Source organism: Eleutherodactylus coqui, chromosome 7, assembly GCF_035609145.1.
Source record: "Eleutherodactylus coqui strain aEleCoq1 chromosome 7, aEleCoq1.hap1, whole genome shotgun sequence".
Taxonomy (NCBI): Eukaryota; Metazoa; Chordata; class Amphibia; order Anura; family Eleutherodactylidae; genus Eleutherodactylus; species Eleutherodactylus coqui.
In genome coordinates, this window is record NC_089843.1 from 210,228,521 (window position 1) to 210,248,048 (window position 19,528).

At 43.1% G+C, this 19,528-nt stretch overlaps 1 protein-coding gene across 3 annotated transcripts in view; it reads left to right on the plus strand.

Annotated features, from left to right (window-relative positions):
• The window catches only part of EPHA5 (EPH receptor A5), a 450,721-nt gene extending 432,271 nt beyond the window's left edge, over nt 1-18,450 (plus strand). For 2 of the 3 annotated variants that reach the window (XM_066574297.1, XM_066574298.1), the window contains exons 14-17: nt 1,071-1,220; nt 8,744-8,937; nt 10,575-10,730; nt 16,625-18,450. In XM_066574297.1, the coding sequence (XP_066430394.1) occupies nt 1,071-1,220; nt 8,744-8,937; nt 10,575-10,730; nt 16,625-16,730 (606 nt within the window). In that variant the 3' untranslated portion in view covers nt 16,731-18,450. Of the gene's footprint in view, nt 1-1,070; nt 1,221-8,743; nt 8,938-10,574; nt 10,750-16,624 lie in introns of those variants that run through there. The other variant, XM_066574299.1, reaches the window with a different exon arrangement.
• Nucleotides 18,451-19,528: the final 1,078 nt, after the last annotated feature.

Consider the following 19,528-nt stretch of genomic DNA (forward strand, 5'->3'; position numbering starts at 1 on the left):
AAACTGCTTGGCTCTGTCAGTGCTGTGTAAGTAAGCGCTGTGATTGGATTGAGCGCCAGCCAATCACAGCTGGTGCTCGATCCAATCACAGCGCTTACTTACACAGCACTGACGGCAGGGGATTTGAAAGCCAACCAGGGAGATGACAGCGGGGAGAATTCTAAAGCAGCCTGATTGGCTGTGAATAATCGAGCAACGGCTGTGATTGGCTAACGCTCGATCCAATCACAGCTCTTACTTACACAGCACTGACGGTGGAGGATGACAGAGCCATGCAAAGAGGATGGTGGGGGATGACAGCGGAGAGAATTTAAGCAGCCTGCTGCACCGCCGCCGGAGACACAGACACCAGCTGGGAGGTGAGTATGGAGGTTTTTTTTTAAAGCTTTGCCTGACTTGAGTATAAGCCGAGGGGGGCTTTTTCAGCACAAAAAATTGTGATGAAAAACTAGGCTTATACTTGAGTATATACAGTATGTTGTTTCAACAGTTGTCTTATGTGGTCACTTTTCTTCCAACCCAAGTGCCAAGTTTAACTACTTTTCATTGCAGCAAAGGAAATGTAGCTAACCCTGTTACATCTGTAGACCAGACCTTGTGTGTTTTACTCTTTGGCTTAGCATTGAGCCAGTACACTTGACACACCGGGATTCCGGAGGTCAGATTTGATCTTCCCATGCAGGATATGTATTGTTCTTGACATTCAGGACCATAGCCTCCTTCTGCTGGTACTATTGTACCGGTTATTACTTTCATGCAGGACTGTAATAACTGTTCAGGAAGGAAGATTACAACACTGCTCTTGAATTATCTGTAAATGGAGTTCAATTCATTGTTTGGAAATACATCATGTGACTCATGACTTTTATTTTACTCCAGAGACAAAATCATTACCAGTTGTTGGAAGTGAACATTTTATTTTCGGTATTACGCTGTCTGAGCGTCGGTGATATGTGTGTTCATGGTTGTGAGGCTTGTTTCACCTTATTTGCTTCATCTCATTTATCACTTCTTGAACAGAAAGGGCATTCACATTAGCACTTAACCACCATATGATATGATGTTCACAGGGAGGAAAAATACCAATCCGATGGACTGCCCCTGAAGCCATTGCTTTCCGTAAGTTCACCTCTGCAAGTGATGTGTGGAGCTATGGGATTGTGATGTGGGAAGTCATGTCGTATGGAGAGAGACCCTACTGGGAAATGACAAACCAAGATGTAAGTACGGAAACAAGTAATACTCGGCTTTCTTGCTTTGGGGTTAATATAAAACAAGTAGTAGAATGTTTTAAAGAATAATCCTGTTTTCTAACATAGGATCATAGAATAGGCTCGTCACTGACGGGGTTAAAGGGGTTGTCCCGCGCCGAAACGGTTTGTTTTTTTCTCAATAGCCCCCCCGTTCGGCGCGAGACAAACCCGATGCATGTGTTGAAAAAAAAAAACGGATAGTACTTACCCGAATCCCCGCGCTCCGGTGACTTCTTACTTACCTTGCGAAGATGGCCGCCGGGATCTTCACCCTCGGTGGACCGCAGGTCTTCTGTGCGGTCCATTGCCGATTCCAGCCTCCTGATTGGCTGGAATCGGCACACGTGACGGGGCGGAGCTACGAGGAGCAGCTCTCTGGCACGAGCAGCCCCATTCAGAAGGGAGAAGACCGGACTGCGCAAGCGCGTCTAATCGGGCGATTAGACGCTGAAAATTAGACGGCACCATGGAGACGGGGACGCCAGCAACGGAGCAGGTAAGTGAATAACTTCTGTATGGCTCATAATTAATGCACGATGTATATTACAAAGTGCATACAGAAGTGTATACCCCAACTTTGTTTCGCGGGACAACCCCTTTAAGAATCATTTTAAGTATCTAGGAATTTACCGTATGTTGCATTGTATTGGGGAATATGCTGAAACGGGTTGTACTATCTCGATAAGCTCTTGCCATAAGCCTTACTTACTCATATGGATTTCTTAAAGGGGGTCCTCACCTTTGGACTCTATTCAACAAGCCAGAGCAGACATCCAGTACAAAACACCAGGCCTATGCATGCATTACTTGATCAACCTTGATTTTAAATGACCATCATGTAATACTACAAATATATTGCTGGGGGCAGCTTCTATTGAGAGTAACACCTAATGGCCTTGGGTTTCTGAAGCTGGAGCCATGGCAATCAGCTGAGCACTAGACCAGTTGCAATTGAATGCTGAGACATCACCTTTAAAGAAAACTGCAGAGACAATAATGTCATGCACAGCAGCTTATAGAACGGTAGAGTTGGAAGGGACCTCCAGGGTCATTGGGTCCAACCCCCTGCTCAATGCAGGATCACTAAATCATCCCAGACAGATGTCTGTCCAGCCTCTGTTTGAAGACTTCAATTGAAGGAGAACTCACCACTTTCTGTGGCAACCGGTTCCACTCATACACTAATACAATCAAGACAAAACAATGCATGATGCTCTGTTCACATATAATGACTGGATTCATTATAATGGATTCATTTTTGAAGAAACTCAATGAATCCTCATGGTTTCCATGGACTTATGGGGCTCCTATATTTTTGACAGCAAGGCTATGCCAATATTGCCCTCCATAATACTAGGACCCCTGATGGATTTACACCAGGTAAAGTTGCTCCACCAGTTTTCTAAATAGAATTCCACCATCTGTTTTTCAAACCTCCACATAATTGTACTCCCAAACCTTGAAGGGTTCTACTGATATTTTATATCATTGGTGGCAATTGGTGGGGGTGTAAAATATAAAAACACACATTCATTTCCCATCGCACTCTGTTCCCCCACTACTGCTGGCCACCACTCTGGAAACATTAATGGAAGACGAAGACCGAGTCCAGCATACTGGTCACATAGCTACCCTATTTGAGCTCACAGTTTTGGGGATTCCCCAACCCCACAAGCTTCAGCAGCATGTATATGAATTCCCTCAGCTTAGCTTAAATATAATTTTCTGTGCATGGCTAATAATGGTGACAATGACCATAGGATGAGTCATTATGTCAATCAAACCACTAACATAGCAGCATAGTATGTAGGGCGGAGAGAAGACGTGTGTCCATCCAGTTCAGCCTATTATCCTCCAATGTTTCCTGTAACAAAGACATTGTAATTATATGGTAATCTATAAAATTTAGGTACCGTTCTCTTTCTCCTTTTCGCTTCCTGGATAGGTGAATTGCTGTGGTTTTGGGGAGTAAGCTGTATTGATGTGAATAATTGGTTGTTTTGCTTTTTGTTGGTTGGTAGAGATGAACGAGTAGTGCCTTAGCCGAGTATCCTCCCGCTCGTCTGTAAAGATTCGGCTGCCGGCGCGGGTGACAGGTGGGTTGCGGCGGTGAGCAGGGGGGAGCGGGGGTAGAGAGGGAGAGAGAGATCTCCCCTCCGTTCCTCCCCGCTCTCCCCCGCCGCTCCCCGCTGGCCCCCGAATCTTCAAAGACGAGCGGGGAGATACTCGGCTAAGGCACTACTCGCTCGAGTAATGTGCCTTAGCGAGTATACTCGCTCATCTCTATTGGTTGGTTTAAAATTTCGAGTAAAGATAAAACAAAGGTTTGGGTTCTGTTCACACTTGTGTCACACTTTCTGCAATGCCTAGCTAAACCCAGTGCATGAAGGATACATCTGGCGCAAGATGGACCCTAGTGGCTTAACACTGGGATCTGCTGGGTTCCACTGCAGTATCTGACATTGTGATTGAAAAAATAGTAGTGCTTGCCAAATATAATCTAGGATGGAGCTTCCAAACCGAGACTCTGATGCAGATGTGGACATAGCCATCCTGCTAAGGGATTGTCTACAGTGATATAATTAAACATTGATATCTTTTACATGGCAGCATTAGGCTATGTTGACACCAGGGTTGAATTCTGATGGAAGCCATTGACTTATAATAGTTCCTGAATGTTTATTTATGTGTTCTGGTATATTTGATGACTAGAACAGTACTGAAGATTGGAAATACTGTAAATCGCAGGCTGGCCAGCGTGAATATAGCCTGAATTGTTATGTATCAAAATTGTAACAATTTTGTAACAATGATGCTCAGAGGTCATAAGAATGTTCCACCGTCCATAAAACAATTGTAATATCTTGCATAGTGAGGGGGGGGGGGGGGGACTTGTTATTTGTATAGCACCAACGTATTCCACAACGCTTTCAGGTAATTCGTTTATAACTCCCCCCCCCCCCCCCCCACACACACACACACACACACACCTCCACCAAGCTGGGTACTTATTTTACTGACCTCGGAAGGATGGAAGGTTGAGTCATCCTTGTGCCACTTACCTGAACCAAGCGGGGATTGAACTCACAACCTGCATTCTGCTGCCTTAAAGGGGTTGTCCCGCGAAACAAAGTGGGTCTATACACTTCTGTATGGCCATATTAATGCACTTTGTAATGTACATTGTGCATTAATTATGAGCCATACAGAAGTTATAAGAAATTTTTCACTTACCTGCTCCGTTGCTAGCGTCCTCGTTTCCATGGAGCCGCCTAATTTTCAGCGTCTAATGGCCAAATTAGACGCGCTTGCGCAGTCCGGGTCTTCTTCTTTTCTCAATGGGGCTCCGTGTAGCTCCGCCCCGTCACGTGCCGATTCCAGCCAATCAGGAGGCTGGAATCGGCAATGGACCGCACAGAAGCCCTGCGTTCCACCGAGGGAGAAGATCCCGGCGGCCATCTTCAGCAGGTAAGTAAGAAGTCACCGGAGCGCGGGGATTCAGGTAAGCGCTGTCCGGTGTTCTTGTTTAACCCCTGCATCGGGGTTGTCTCGTGCCGAACGGGGGGGCTGTTGAAAAAAAAAAAACCTGTTTCGGCGCGGGACAACCCCTTTAACACTCTGCACCACACAATAAAAAACGCACATACACATGGATCACCCCATTCGTTATAATGACTTTAAAAGTTTTGATCAGTGGAAGTCCGGTTGCTAAAATGTACGCTGATCGCTCAACTAAAAGGGGCTGCATCGCCCATCCAAGTGCTGTCCCCCTTCTGCTGTCTGTCGGCTTCTCTTGGCAGCTGAGGACAGACACATAGACTTCTTCAGGCATCTTTGCATCTGTCTAGTTTTTAAAAAGTGCCGTTGCTCTTTAAACATATGATTATGGACAATAGCTGGCTTAACGGCGGGTGCAGAACATGGCCTAATCTTATTTTATGGCAGGCTATAACATGGCACATCAATCAGGACAACACTTTATTACATGCTGTGTGATCTCAGAATGAAAAATCAAACTGCAATTAAAAATGCCGAAACATGTTCCTAGCTATAATTAGCTGATCTAGGAAAGGAACGCACCTTTATGTTTCAGTGATAGTCAAACCGATCATCTAATCAGAGGCTAAAACTGATTGCAAGTGCATTTCAGAATCAATTGAGAAAACTGTTTATGCACAGCAGAATTCCCAGAAACCACAGTGATAATGCTTTATGTTTTCCTCCCATTCTCTATGGAATGGTGTAAAATAGCTATTCATGATGTTTGGCAACGGCACAATATAAGATTTCGCAGCTGTATTGATTGTCACAAGTATAACTCCATTCACTGCCCTGTAGCAAAAGGATTATTCACGCTGACTTCTCAATGATCTCCTGGACATTGTGGTTTTCCCTAAGATCAGTTTCCACATGGAGGTAACACATGGGAAAACAGCAGTGCATCTTGTTCTAGTTAACATATGCTCTTGATTTGCATTTATATAGCCTACATGTACAGTTCTTTACTATGATACACCATAGCAGAATCCTTCATGTATCACCATAACACTGTAGTGGGCCGAGAGCACCAAGAAGGTGAGAGAGAAGACTTATAAGGCTATGCATGCTCCTCTGGGTAATATGCAAATCAGGGAGATGAATGAATATTTCTGCAGCGCCACCTAATGGATATATCAGCCTTCCTTCAAATCAATGCCTGACCCTTTAGACAGGTCTTTAGGGCTCATGTCCACGGGCAAAAGAAGAATTAAAATCCGCAGCAGATTTTAACTCTTCTCCTGCCCGCGGATCCGCACCCCATAGGGATGCATTGACCACCCGCGGGGTGGATAAATACCCGCGGATGGTCAATAAAAGTGATTTTAAAAAAAATGTAGCATGAAAAAATCTGGACCATACTCCATTTTCGTGCGGGTCTCCCGCGGGGACGGCTCCCGCGGGCTTCTATTGAAGCCTATGGAAGCCGTCCGGATCCGCGGGAGACCTAAAATAGGAATTTAAAAGAATTTACTCATCCGGAGCGGACCGGGAAGGTCTTCTCTTCCTCACGGCCGGATCTTTCTTGCTTCGGCTCGGCGGATGTGCCCGGCGCATGCGCGCGGCACGTCGGCGACGTGCCGCCGGCGTGACGAGTTCATCCGCCAGCCGAAAAAGAAGATCCGGCTGTGAGGAAGAGAAGACTTTCCCCGCCCGCTCCGGATGGGTAAATTCTTTTAAATTCCTATTTTCAGCGCCCATGTCCGCGGGGCAGGAGGGACCCGCTGCAGATTCTCCATGTAGAATCCGTAGTGGGCCTGATTTTCCCCGTGGACATGAGGCCTTAGAGCAATCATTGGGAATTGACAACCAGAATCGATACGCAGACAGCTGTTTCAGGGTTTTTGCCCCTCATCAGTGTGCAGTAGGATTCTGGCGTGGCTAGTGAGAGGCCTATGTGGGTTAGTAGGGGTAACATCACTCCTTAGGGAGAGCAGCGACAAGGTGTGTGAGGAGACTTATAGGGCCATCCATGCTCCTCTGGGTAATATGCAAATAAGAGAGATTGAAACAAATTGGTTTTCAATTCCCAATCATTGCTCTAAAGGCTCGTCCAAAGGGTCAGGCATTGATTTGAAGGAATGATGCCATCCAATAGGTGGCTCTGCAGAGGTATTGTTCCATCTCCCTTATTCTCAAAACAATATTACACTAAGTTGTGTCTGGAAATGCAACCAAGTCCTCCAACATACCTGTCCATATGCTGTCTGATACATGCACTCCCCATACATTGACATGTATTTGCATGTACTAATTTTTAGTCTGTTGGATGCCCAAGCCCCATTTTCTCTAATGTCACACACCCTTTTAATTCTTTTAGCTGAGATATTATTTGGAAATGGCCTATAAGGCCTTACACACAAGCCAGATCTGTGTGAAAAGTCAGTGAAAAAGATATTTAAAAAATAGTCCTATATGTCACGAAGAGAAAAATGCAGCAAAAATAATTTTGGTAGCTGAAGGAAAAAAAAATAGGGCAGTTAAACCATCACATGGGTAAAATCGCTAAAAAGTGTCAGGTCCTTAAAGGGGTCTTGTCATTAAAAGAAAAATGATCTAAACCTACCTATTCCTTCCTTGTCTGTCTCCTTATCACATCTTCTCCTGGTTGAGCTTCTCCAGTGCCCCAGGTCAGCTAACTGCAGGCTGGGACCAGCTTGTTATGAAGGCTGCTTATCACAAACTACTTCCTGCTGGGTCAGTGAAGGTCACATCCCTGTGCTGTAGCTTCACTGCCTAGGAAGGAATTGTAATCTATTTCAGAGATAGCTTGCATGAGCAATCTCTAAAGAAGATAGGCAGTCCTCCTGCTGGCCTGTGAGCTGTGACATAACGTAAGTTGGCAGACTGCCAACCTAATATACATAACCTCACAGAAAGGAGAAGAATCAGGCAGCTGGAGGTGAAGTGAGCCCCTGGACTGCAGGAGACAGGAGAAGATAAGGGAGGTGAAGATCTGGTAGGTAGACTGATGGGGGAGGAATAGATAAGTAGAGCATTTTTCTTCTTTAGTGACAGAACCCCTTTATGGTTCATAACAGCCTGGTCCTTAAGGGGTTAAAATGATTTTCACCCAAAAAGTTAGATTGGCCATATATCACTAAAGTTGGAGTTGAAAACAAAATGTAATAATCAGGTTTTATTATAGTAATGGGCAACAGGAAGTTTAGTCGTATACATTGTCACCTTAAAATCCGTTTTCTCGCATCTCTTCGTAAAACTGTAACTTTGTTTCTGATAGAACACAAACAAAATGATACTTTAGCTAATCTAATTCAAAAGTGACAATCAATATGGCTAGACTTCCAGTAAGTGGCCAATATCTCTGTAAGTAAATGTAACCTAATTACCAACCATTGTCTGCTGCTCTACCTTATGGTTTAATGGTGTATAGACATGTTTATTGGAAAACCTGAATTATCAATTCCTATTAATACTAGGGATGAATTGGGCTATTATGCAGGACAGCTGCAGGGAATTGGCTTTCCCTGGGGATGCCCTCCGCATGCACCAGCCTTGCTGATGACTTTCGTAGTAGATGATCTGCTATCTCCTTTCACAAAATCCAGGCACCATTAATAGTATTCTGTTAAATGCACTAGCGGGGCACTAGCGGGGGGAATTTATAATCCCTAATGTTACCACGAGCTATTACCCAAATCGTTCCCTCTCCAAAGGATGTCATTCTTTTAACAAATGCATACTTGACAATGACTCATAATGTGGTTGCCTAATAGAATGTTTCAAGTAATGCCTAATATAATGATGAAAGCCCTTAAACTGGAGCTTCCCCCCAAAAAATGGTTCTCGAATGAATATGCAAATATTTTAACAATGCGTTTTAAGTCATTTACAGTAGCTGTAAATAAACAATAGTAATCCCAAATTTGGCCGAAAGTACATATGTTATTTGAAATGTGAACAACTACAACAAATCAATTTGTCTTTGTTAGGTAATTAAAGCTGTTGAGGAAGGTTACCGGTTGCCAAGTCCCATGGATTGCCCGGCTGCTCTTTATCAGCTCATGCTGGATTGCTGGCAGAAAGACCGCAACAGCAGGCCCAAGTTTGAAGAGATTGTCAGTATGTTGGACAAGTTGATCCGTAACCCAAGCAGCTTGAAGACACTTGTTAATTCATCTAACAGGTAAACATATATTTGAAGAATTAACTCAATGGACTAAATCGCCAATATTTAGACAAGCGCTTTGGTAATTATATTAGCATTTGTAAAGGGGTCACTAGTAATATTATATGGTCCTTTATGGGATTCGTATAAAGGAGAAAACGCCAAAATGTGAAACTAGGATTGGCAACAGGAAGCCACATGTATACAACATGGTCATGTAGATTACCATAAAGTCATTGATATTATGTCTATACTAATTAACTTAATGTAATGTACTTCATGAAATGATTTACATAGCAGCTAATAAGACTGTTACATTCCTGCGCAACCATAAAGTGTTTTTTTTTTTCATTTCACTTCCTGTTACATTGAAGCCTGCAATCAAATGATTTCATATCTATCCATGCCTATCTGTCTATGCATCCACTTACTAGTTAGTAGCTTATCAAGGGAATTCTAGCACTAAATGCGGACTGTATATGCCAAAAATGTCTGATCGGCAGTAGACCAACTTATGAAATCCTCACCAATAACAAAAAAAAAAACTGTAGCTGGTCCCCTTTACTGGCTACTAACTCAACTTCTTTGGTATATCCCAGTTATTATAATAGATAGTCCATTCATGACCACCGATTCTCAGCCAACTGGGACTGGACACCACATACTCAGGATTGGTGGGAGTCCTATCAGTTGGACCCCCCAAAGTTAGTTATTTGTGGCATATACAGTTAGTATCCTACAGCTGTCCTTTCACATAGGGCAGAATATTTAGGCATTCTGCAGCTGAAAACGGATTTCCACTCCCATTACCCATATGTACACATTCAGATTTTGGTGCGGAACTTTCATTGTTTCTACCTGCGGAATGCATAAATGTTCCATTTATGTGAAAGGGCCCTAACCAGATGGGAAGAAGCTCCAGAATAAACCTTGTTCAATGTTGTTGTAATAGGGCAAATTTGGCAAAACCAATAGCTGCCATTCATTATATTAACATTAACGATCAAAATGAAAACTATAGCATGGGAGATCATTAAAAAGTGATATTAAATGTACATAATCATTATAAAGAAAACATAATAATAGTCTCAATTGTATTTTCCCTTCTCTAGTCCATAGGGTAGGTCCGTCAAGGCCTTCACGGCACGTAAGGGAGAAGTTTCCCCCATTTAGATGAGCCAGGGGATAGTATTCCGAAATAAGAGATTAATAAACATATAACTCATGGGTGAGATCCAGCAGCAATGCTCAGCAATATAAATAGGAGGACTTGATGAGCAGGGAACTGTAATAAGATAATAATGATGGCTTTGGCTGACACTCAAGGTCACATCCAGAAATTGAATTACATTAATTATGAAAAATTGCACTGCTACCTGTAAATTACTAGGGAGATACAAATATCTGCTGACTGCAACTTCAGTTATTACATGCAAATTACCACAACGGCTTTCTTTAGTGAGAATAAATAGTTGCTTTAAGCCAAAATGACTGTATAGTAAGTAAACCTCCTAAACTCTCTTCTCATGCCTTCGAAATCATGACTTATGGAAGAGATTTAGCATGAAGTTTGCGTTGGATACATGCAGTGTTTCGTAGAGGGTTAGTATAGCTTTTTTGTATGTTTTTCTACTTATTATATATATGCATTTCAGGGTATCAAATTTACTGGTTGAACAAAATACAGTTGGAAGTGCTGCATACAGATCAGTAAATGAGTGGCTAGAGGCCATAAAGATGGGAAGGTATGCTGATACGTTTGTGGAGAATGGATACACTTCAATGGATGCAGTAACCCAAATGACTTTGGAGTAAGTAACAAGGTGATTTAATGTGGAAACAATGTATTCTTAGCTAGAGTTTGCCTAACTCCACTGAAAACTTCATGCTGAATATTTTTCATCTAAAGACAGAAGGGAAGGAACTACTTTGGGCGCTGAGATGTGCCCATGGTCCTCAGGTCCAATATCACATATTCTGTATATTGTGGGACTGTACTATTTTTGTTCCACTTTCCAGAAACCTTGACTGTTGGGGAGTGTCTAGGGGCCCAACGAGCACCCAGGTCCGATTCGAACACTACAGATGATGGGGCTCAGTGGTGGATCCACCCTTGGTCCTGTAAGTGGATCGGATTGCTTTAATTAGTGATTGCTTTCGATTCTCAGCTAAGGAATCGACTGAGCATCTAATATTATGAGATATGGACCCAGTGGACTTTCATTCCAACACCAAATAAGTGGTCAATCCAGTATTTTACAGCCATCGGAAATGTGGTTCCTTGCAGTGCATTTAGCTCTGTTATCACTTATCACCAAACTATAGCAACCAATCATTCAGTTCTGTTCAGTATCTGACTAAATAGGGAAAGACTAGCTGCTGACTAGTTAGTATGGTTCATTGCATATATTAGTATAACACAGTTCATACCCCAGTCTAACATGAAAGAGTCATATTTTCCTCCAGCACCTATAAAATAGACCGCCATTTCCACATCATGCCATAGACCTTCTATCAATATCATTGCTTTTTATTTTTTTACTCACAAATTAAATTTATGGCTTAGCTAATCAAATGTAATACGGGACTGTAAACTTAGTTATGTTTGCACAATTCAAAGCAGATTTACATATTAATGAAACTGACTATTTCAATTTCATAAATCAAAGAACTATTCCGGATAGCACTCATACCTGGCTTTGCTTGTTGGTTTTCCCATCAAATACTTCTCTGGCATATTGCTTGGACATGTTCAGTAAAGTTTCATTGCTGCATCCTCACAGGTATTACAGATCTCTGGACCATGTGGGAGCGGGCGACTCAACTAATTCCAGTAGTGTGCAAGAGTTTTAGGCAGGTGTGGTAAAAATGCTGCAAAGTAAGAATTTCTTTCAAAAATAGAAGCGATAATAGTTTATTTTTTTTTTGTCGATTAACTAAATGTAAAGCGAATGAACAAAAAAAGAAATCCGAATCAATATTTGGTCTGACCACGCTTTGCCTTCAAAAATGCATCAATTCTTCTAGGTACACTTGCACACAGTAGGATTGTGCAGGATTATAGTTAGATGTAGGATTAATCAGTTACACCAAACAGCTGATAATGATCATCATTTTCATATGAAGGTTCAAATACTGTCATTACCTAAAAAAAAAAGCAGCTGTGTAGGAGGCTTAAAATCAGGTGAGGAACAGCCAAACGCTGCTAAAAAAGGTGAGGTTGTGGAAGACAGTTTCATGTCACTAGCCATACACCATGGCAAGACTGAGCACAGTAACAAGACACAAGGTAGTTATACTGAAAATGTAAGGTCTTTCCAAGGCAAAGATTTTAAAGCAAACTGGGATTTCAGGATGTGCTGTTCAACCTCTTTTGACAAAGCACAAAGAAACAGGCAATATTGAAAACTTTAGACACAGTGGTCTACCAAGGAAATTTAGTGCAGCAGATGAAAGACAAATTGTGCTTACTTCCCTTCAAAATCAGAAGAGGTCCAGCAGTGCCATCAGCTCAGAACTGGCAGAAACCAGTGCAACTCAGGTACATTCAACTGGTGTTTGAAGAAGTCTGGCCAGAAGTGGTCTCCAGGGAAGAATTCTGTCCAAAACAATCATGCCTTTGATGAAAAAACAAAGCCAAACGACTCAACTATGAACAAAGACATAGAAACTGCAGTGCAGAAAAATGGCAATATTTAGCTGTAACAGAAGGCAGTTTGTTTGCTAAAGGTCGCAAGAGTAATACAATAATGAGTGTCTGCAGGCAGCAGTGAAGCATGATGGAGAGCGGTACAATAATGAGTGTCTGCAGGCAGCAGTCAAGCATGGTAAAATGCCGTACAATATTAAGTGTCTGCAGACAACAGTAAAGCATGGTGGAGATCAGTACAATAATGAGTGTCTACAGGCAGCAGTGAAGCATGGTGGAGAGCGGTACAATTATGAGTGTCTGCACGTAACAGTGAAGCATGGTGGAGAGCAGCACAACAATGAGTGTCTGTAAGCAACAGTAAAGCACGATGGAGAGCAGTACAAAATTGAGTGTCTGCAGGCAGCAGTGAAGCCTGGTGGAGAGTGGTACAATAATGAGTGTCTGCAGGTAACAGTGAATCATGGTGGAGAGCAGGGCAATAATGAGTGTCTGCAGGCAGCAGTGAAGCGTGGTGGAGAGCGGTACAATAATGAGTGTCTGCAGACAACAGTGAAGCATGGTGGAGAGCGGTACAATAATGAGTGTCTGCAGGCAGCAGTGAAGCATGGTGGAGAGCAGTACAATAATGAGTTCCTGCAGTTGGCAGTGAAGCATGGTGGAGAGCAGTACAATAATGAGTGTCTGCAGGCAGCAGTGAAGCATGGTGGAGAGTGGTAAAATAATGAGTGTCTGCAGGCAGCAGTGAAGCATGGTGAAGAGCGGTAGAGTAATGAGTGTCTGCAGGCAGAAGTGAAACATAGTGGAAAGCGGTACAATAACGAGTATCTGCTGGCAGCAGTGAAACATGGAGGAGAGCAGTACAATAATGTCTTCAGACAACAGCAAAGCATGGTGGAGGTTCCTTGCACATTTGGAGCTGCTTTTCAGCAAGTAGGGTTGGGCATTTGGTCAAAATTAATGGTTAATCTTCAATACTTAGTCATACAGGCAGATATCCATCATGCAATACCATCAGGGAGGAATCTTATTGACTCCAAAGTTATTCGGAAGCAGAACAATTACACCAAACATACAACCAATGTCATTAAGAACTATCCTCAGCAGTACTAAAATAAGGAACCCTGGAAGTGATGTTATGGCCCCCACAGAGCCCTGATTTCAAAATCATCAAGTCTGTCTACGATTACATGAAAAGACAGAAGGATTTGAGCAAGCTTACATCCGTAGCAGATTAATCGATTAATGAGCCTTGTTATTGGCTGTAGCCCATGTGACATCCCGTAAAACGGGTGGGACTGCAGCTTTCAATAGAGACAAGAGCAGGGCACCAAGCACTGATGCGAGACACAGCAGGAGCAGGGAGAGGTGAGTATGTGACAGTTTGTTATGTTAGTGAATGGGGAAGCCATTGTCCAAAGATGATACAACTCAGACAACACCTTTAGGGCTTAGTCAGACGGGCGTTTTTTGCCGCGATTTGCGCATGCGCATGCGTCCGGCGATTTTTTAAAACCATTGCTTCGCAATGGTATCGGACACATGAGCGCTTTTTATGCGCTCGTCCGAAAAATTATAGAACAAAAAATCGCAGATCGCACCTATCTGCGATCTGCGATTCCTGTTCGCTTCTGTATATGCGCTCAATGGGGCCGGCGGCAGCAGCGCCGACCCCATTGAGAACATATAGAAGACAAATCATTCTTCTCTGCCACAGCTGTAACAGCTGTGGCAGAGAAGAACGATGTTTGCCCATTGAATTCAATGGAGCGGCAATACAGCCGCTCCATTGAAAGCAATGGGCTGCCGGCGTGCGCGGGGTTAATTGTCGGGAAGGGGTTAAATATATAAACCCTTCCCTGCAATTCATCCTAAAATGTGTTAAAATAAAAAAAAATTGTATACTCACCTTTCCACTGCAGCCGGAGTCCAGCCGCGGCCGCTGTCAGTTCTCCTGAACTGCTTCTCGGCACTATTCAGCCGGCGGGGCTTTAAAATCCCCGCCTGCTGAATGATCTGCTCTGATTGGTCACAGCCTGACCAATCAGAGGCCGGTTTCACTCACACACCCATTCATGAATTCATGAATGGGTGAGTGACTGCTGCCTCTCAGCGCTGAGCCAATCAGGGGCAGGTCTGACTCACATCCATTCATGAATTCATGAATGGGTGTGAGTGAGGCATGCCTCTGATTGGCTCAGCGCTGAGCCAATCAGGGGGCAGGTCTGACTCACACCCCCTTCACACCCACTGTAGGACGGCTGCCCGGAGCTGCAGGCAGAAGGTGAGAATGCAATTTTTTTTTATTTTAACACATTTTAGGATGGATTGCAGGTAAGGGCTTATATATTTAAGCCCTTACCGACAATTCATCCCGGGCTCGCCCGCAGCGCATTGCTTTCAATGGAGACGGCTGTATTGCCGTCTCCATTGAATGCAATGCGCTGGACAGCTCCGGCCCGTTTCTAATGAAACGCGGCTAGGAGCAGATTTTCGGGCGATTTGCGGGCGACTTGCGCGCACCGGTCACGCGATTTGCGGATGCGCATCCGTCATGCGATCCGCAAATCGCGGCAAAAAACGCCCGTCTGACTAAGGCCTTAAGGTGAATTGAGCTGGATCACCTCCGGTAGAGTCGACAGAGAAGGGATTTGTAAAATTGATTCTCTCTTTGCTTTATAAAGAGCATTTCTAAGATGCACTTTGGGGGTGCCATCCAAAGTCTGTGTGTTGTTGTTATTATAGGACCTTCTTGCCTGATATACCGTGAAAGTAGTCACAGCATGACAATGTAGTGCCCCATGGTCTACCAAGTCGGAACGTGCCATAATAATCATGCAATGCCTGCTCTTAAGGGGCACCATAAATCAGAGTATAGGGTGCAATGTAACCCTTTCCAATCCACGTCTTCCAACATTCTGATTGAAGCCTGTACAGCTCCAATGTCTGAAAACGTCCGGCAGGGTATTCTTACTATATATTACTAACCGCTCTGTTGTCAGGGGCCTCTTTGGCATGTCACATACTGCAGTACAAGCTCTAGCCAGCAGATGGCGCCATTGTAAAATGGCAGAAAGAGAAAGTTAAAATCTAACTTTTAAAATTAGGTTAAAATAAGTCAAAACAGTACTTACCCATCCTTAGCCACGGCGATTCAGTGCTGTAGCACCACAATTCTCCCAGACTTTTGACAGTGTAAGTCAGGTGACTGCTGCCTGCCAATAAGAGGCCGTAGCATCATCGTTATGAACTCCTGATATCATAGCACCCAGGATGTAGGTGGTGATGCAGGGAGAATGGTCAGTAACCCTGCAGCATCTGATTGGCAGGCAGCAGTCACCTGATTTGCACTGTCAACAGAGACCAAGAGAATGCAGGGCTAGAGCACTGGATCATCGGGGATGAGGATGTACCACATGTTTTATTGTTTTCACTCAATTGAATATGATATTAAAAGTTAGTTTTTTACTGGATAACCCCTTTAATTACAGCACCCAATGAGTCGCAGCATAACGAGGTCTGTTGGGTGACAGAGTCAATTTAAATAAAACCATCTGAATTCCCTGTTTAATCATAACTAGAGATGAGCGAGCAAACTCGCTAAAGGCAATTACTCGATCGAGCATTGCCCTTAGCGAGTACCTGCCCGCTTGAGAGAAAAGGTTCGGGTGCCGGCGGGGGAGCGGTGAGTTGCGGCAGTCAACAGGGGGAGCGGGGGGAAGAGAGGGAGAGAGAGATCTCCCCTCCGTTCCTCCCCGCTCTCCCCGCCATCTCCCCGCCCATCGCCGGCACCCGAACCTTTTCTTCCGAGCGGGCAGGTACTCGCTAAGGACAATGCTCGCTCCAGTAATTGCCCTTAGCGAGTATGCTCGCTCATCACTACTCATAACAATTGTTCTTTAGATGAGTATGCCGAATGTAATATTTCACTTACATAATTGTAGGTAAAGCTGAGACTGCGCCATATTAACTTCTGTACAGTATATTGTCTGACTGGTGGAGAATCACTTGTATTTTCTCAGCTAGTAAATGCCCTCTGTGTGTTTTCCACTTTAGAGATCTGAGAAGGTTCGGAGTGACTCTGGCGGGTCATCAGAAGAAGATAATGAATAGCATCCAAGAAATGAGAGCCCAGTTATTGAACGGAATGGTGCCGCTGTAATTGCGCCATTCCACAACCAAGCAAGTCTGCACTTTGTAACCTGCCCAGAGATTTATAGACAAAGAGAAACCTGAAATGAAAAAGGGAAGTATACTGCTATAGGAAACGGAAAAACGATAAGTGAACATACAACGGATAACTGAAAAATCAGTATTTGACTCAAACTTCCATTTATTTTTTATTCTGTTTGTGTCATCGTTCGCCATGAGTAATTGCAACATGCATGGGACCAGGAGCCGGACGTAGAGGTATAAAGCAAGGTTAGCCTGTTCTTTGGCTTCTGTAACAAAGGACTTCCCATGATGCTTTGTACATGAATTGTATATAGCATCTTGATAGTGCTTTTATTGTAGCAGCACGCTAAATACTTCCAAGGACTTACTTGAATGGATCATTTAAAACAACGTTTTTGTAGCCCTGTATGGCCTAGGAAAAAAAAAAAAAAAAAGCTGCAGTTTACTGACGTTTACTAAGTCTCCATCGTCTACAAAGGTGTATTGAAGAGCAATATGTCTAGATTTTCTCGCTAGTTATCTTTTTTTTTTGTAAATTGAAAAAAAAATGCTGTTACACAGCATTACGGTATGGAAGCGTATGTACAAAAAATTGCTTGATCAATGGCAAATACAATATATTTATTTTTTGTGTTCGGAGTTTTCCTATTAGTTTGCTCTCTAGTAAGGTTAATGCATTCAATAATGAATATGTAAATATTGTACAGTTTGCTACACTCCCAGGTACATTTTTTTGTGCTGCCACTTACGTCCGTGTGTTCGTTGTTCTTTTCCTATGACGCTCATGCTGATTTTTCGAGATTTGAAACAAATGAATTAAAAAAGATATTAAAATATCTTTTTTTCGGCAAGCATCAGCTACATACTGTCATGTCTAAGGCCATTGTGCTTTATTAAAAAAAATGTAATAATAACAACAACAGGGTATATGTATAAAGAAAAAGAATACAAGAAAAACACTTCATCATTTTTGTGGTTTTGTAATAAAAAAAATGTGAAACATTACGTATTGTCATACTAGGCCTCATGTAGCAAAATGGTCTTGGGGACAGATGAAGAATTTCTCCGTAGTAGTCAGTCGGAAGCCATAGGCTATCGTGGGCAACATGGATACTCGATTCCCCAGTTTTGATACGTGAAGCCCAAAGGAGATTACGATTTTGTAACCAATCAAGGCTTTGGATGATATTACAATAAGTATTTTTGTTTGTATTGCATATATGGTGTTACATATCTAATGGTGACGCATCAGTTAAGAGTTGCTGTAATGAGCGCCATCACCCGTGACTACAGTCTTCAAGAACAATGGGCCCATGCCTCAGATTTAATGTCAGTCTTCATCCAGTTGTGTAATGTTTGACTTGTAAACCGCCCCTTCTGTTCTTTTCTGCTGACATTTTTGATTGTAAAATAGCACTTTCACCAATGATCTTCAGAAAGAGATTTTTTTTAAATTATTATTGTTATCTCATGCATAAGGATTAACAGAGTAACATAGTATGTTAGGACGAAAACAGACCCCTGCCCATCCAATTCAGCCTATTACCCCCATCCTAATGTTGATCCAGAGGGAGAAAAAAAATCACAATGAGGTAAAAGCCAATTTAATGGTAAAAATTCCTTCCCAACTCCAATCTGGCAACCGGAGTAATCCTTGGATCAACAAGCCTTCTGAAATAATTAGTGACTAGAGATGAGCGAGTATACTCGCTAAGGCACATTACTCGAGCGAGTAGTGCCTTAGCCGAGTATCTCCCTGCTCGTCTCTAAAGATTCAGGGGCCGGTGACAGGTGAGTTGCGTCGGGGAGTGGGGGGGAGAGAGAGATCTCCCCTACGTTCCTCCCCACTCTCCCCCGCCGCTCCCCGCCCCCCGCCGGCCCCAGAATCTCTAGAGACGAGCGGGGAGATACTCGGCTAAGGCACTACTCGCTTGAGTAATGTGCCCTAGCGAGTATACTCGCTCATCTCTATTAGTGACTATAGTATGTAACGTTGTGACGCTCAAGAAAGGCATCCAAGCCCCTTAAGGCAAAGGAAAATTTGTACTTCCATAGGAACCCATAAATGATAACAATAAATGAGTGATGTGCAAAAACAGCAGGAATTGGATTGTTTTTCTCAAATTTACTTACCCTTCATTCTCCATAGATTGTTGGTAGTGTAGGGAGCCACAGGTTCCTTCACATAGCTTTACCATGTACATGAGGTCTAAGTTGCATAAATTCCATTAACTTTGGAATGAGCTGGTTCTTCAATATTCTCAATAACTCTGCAAGAATATATTCGCAAACAGTAGATTTGTTGTAAAAATTGAGTGAAAATCAATTCCATTCATCTGAGATGGGTTGTTTCTGCAGTGTAGGGATTTTTGTAATCCCTATTCATGGGATAGTCTCAGAAATGTTTGCAAAAAATCTGATGTGGTATGAAGTCACCTGTATGCAGTAGTTTGGTATGGAATCAACCTATAAAAATAACAACCCACTCTCACAACTTCTAATAAGCACTATGCAAAACTCTCTTTGCAATGTCTCTCAGCACTGCCCAACAAAATTCTTGTAAGGCTAGTAGATAAAGGTAAAGCCCCCTTGTGCAAGCACCGAGTCATGACTGACTACCATGGCAGACTGTTTTACTGGATGGTTTACCATTGCCTTCCCCAGTCATCTTTTACCCCCCCCCCCCCCCCACCAAGCTGGGTACTCATTTTACAGACCTCAGAAGGATGGAAGGCTGAGTCAAACTTGAGCCGGCTACCTGAACCATGAGGGGATTGAAAGAGA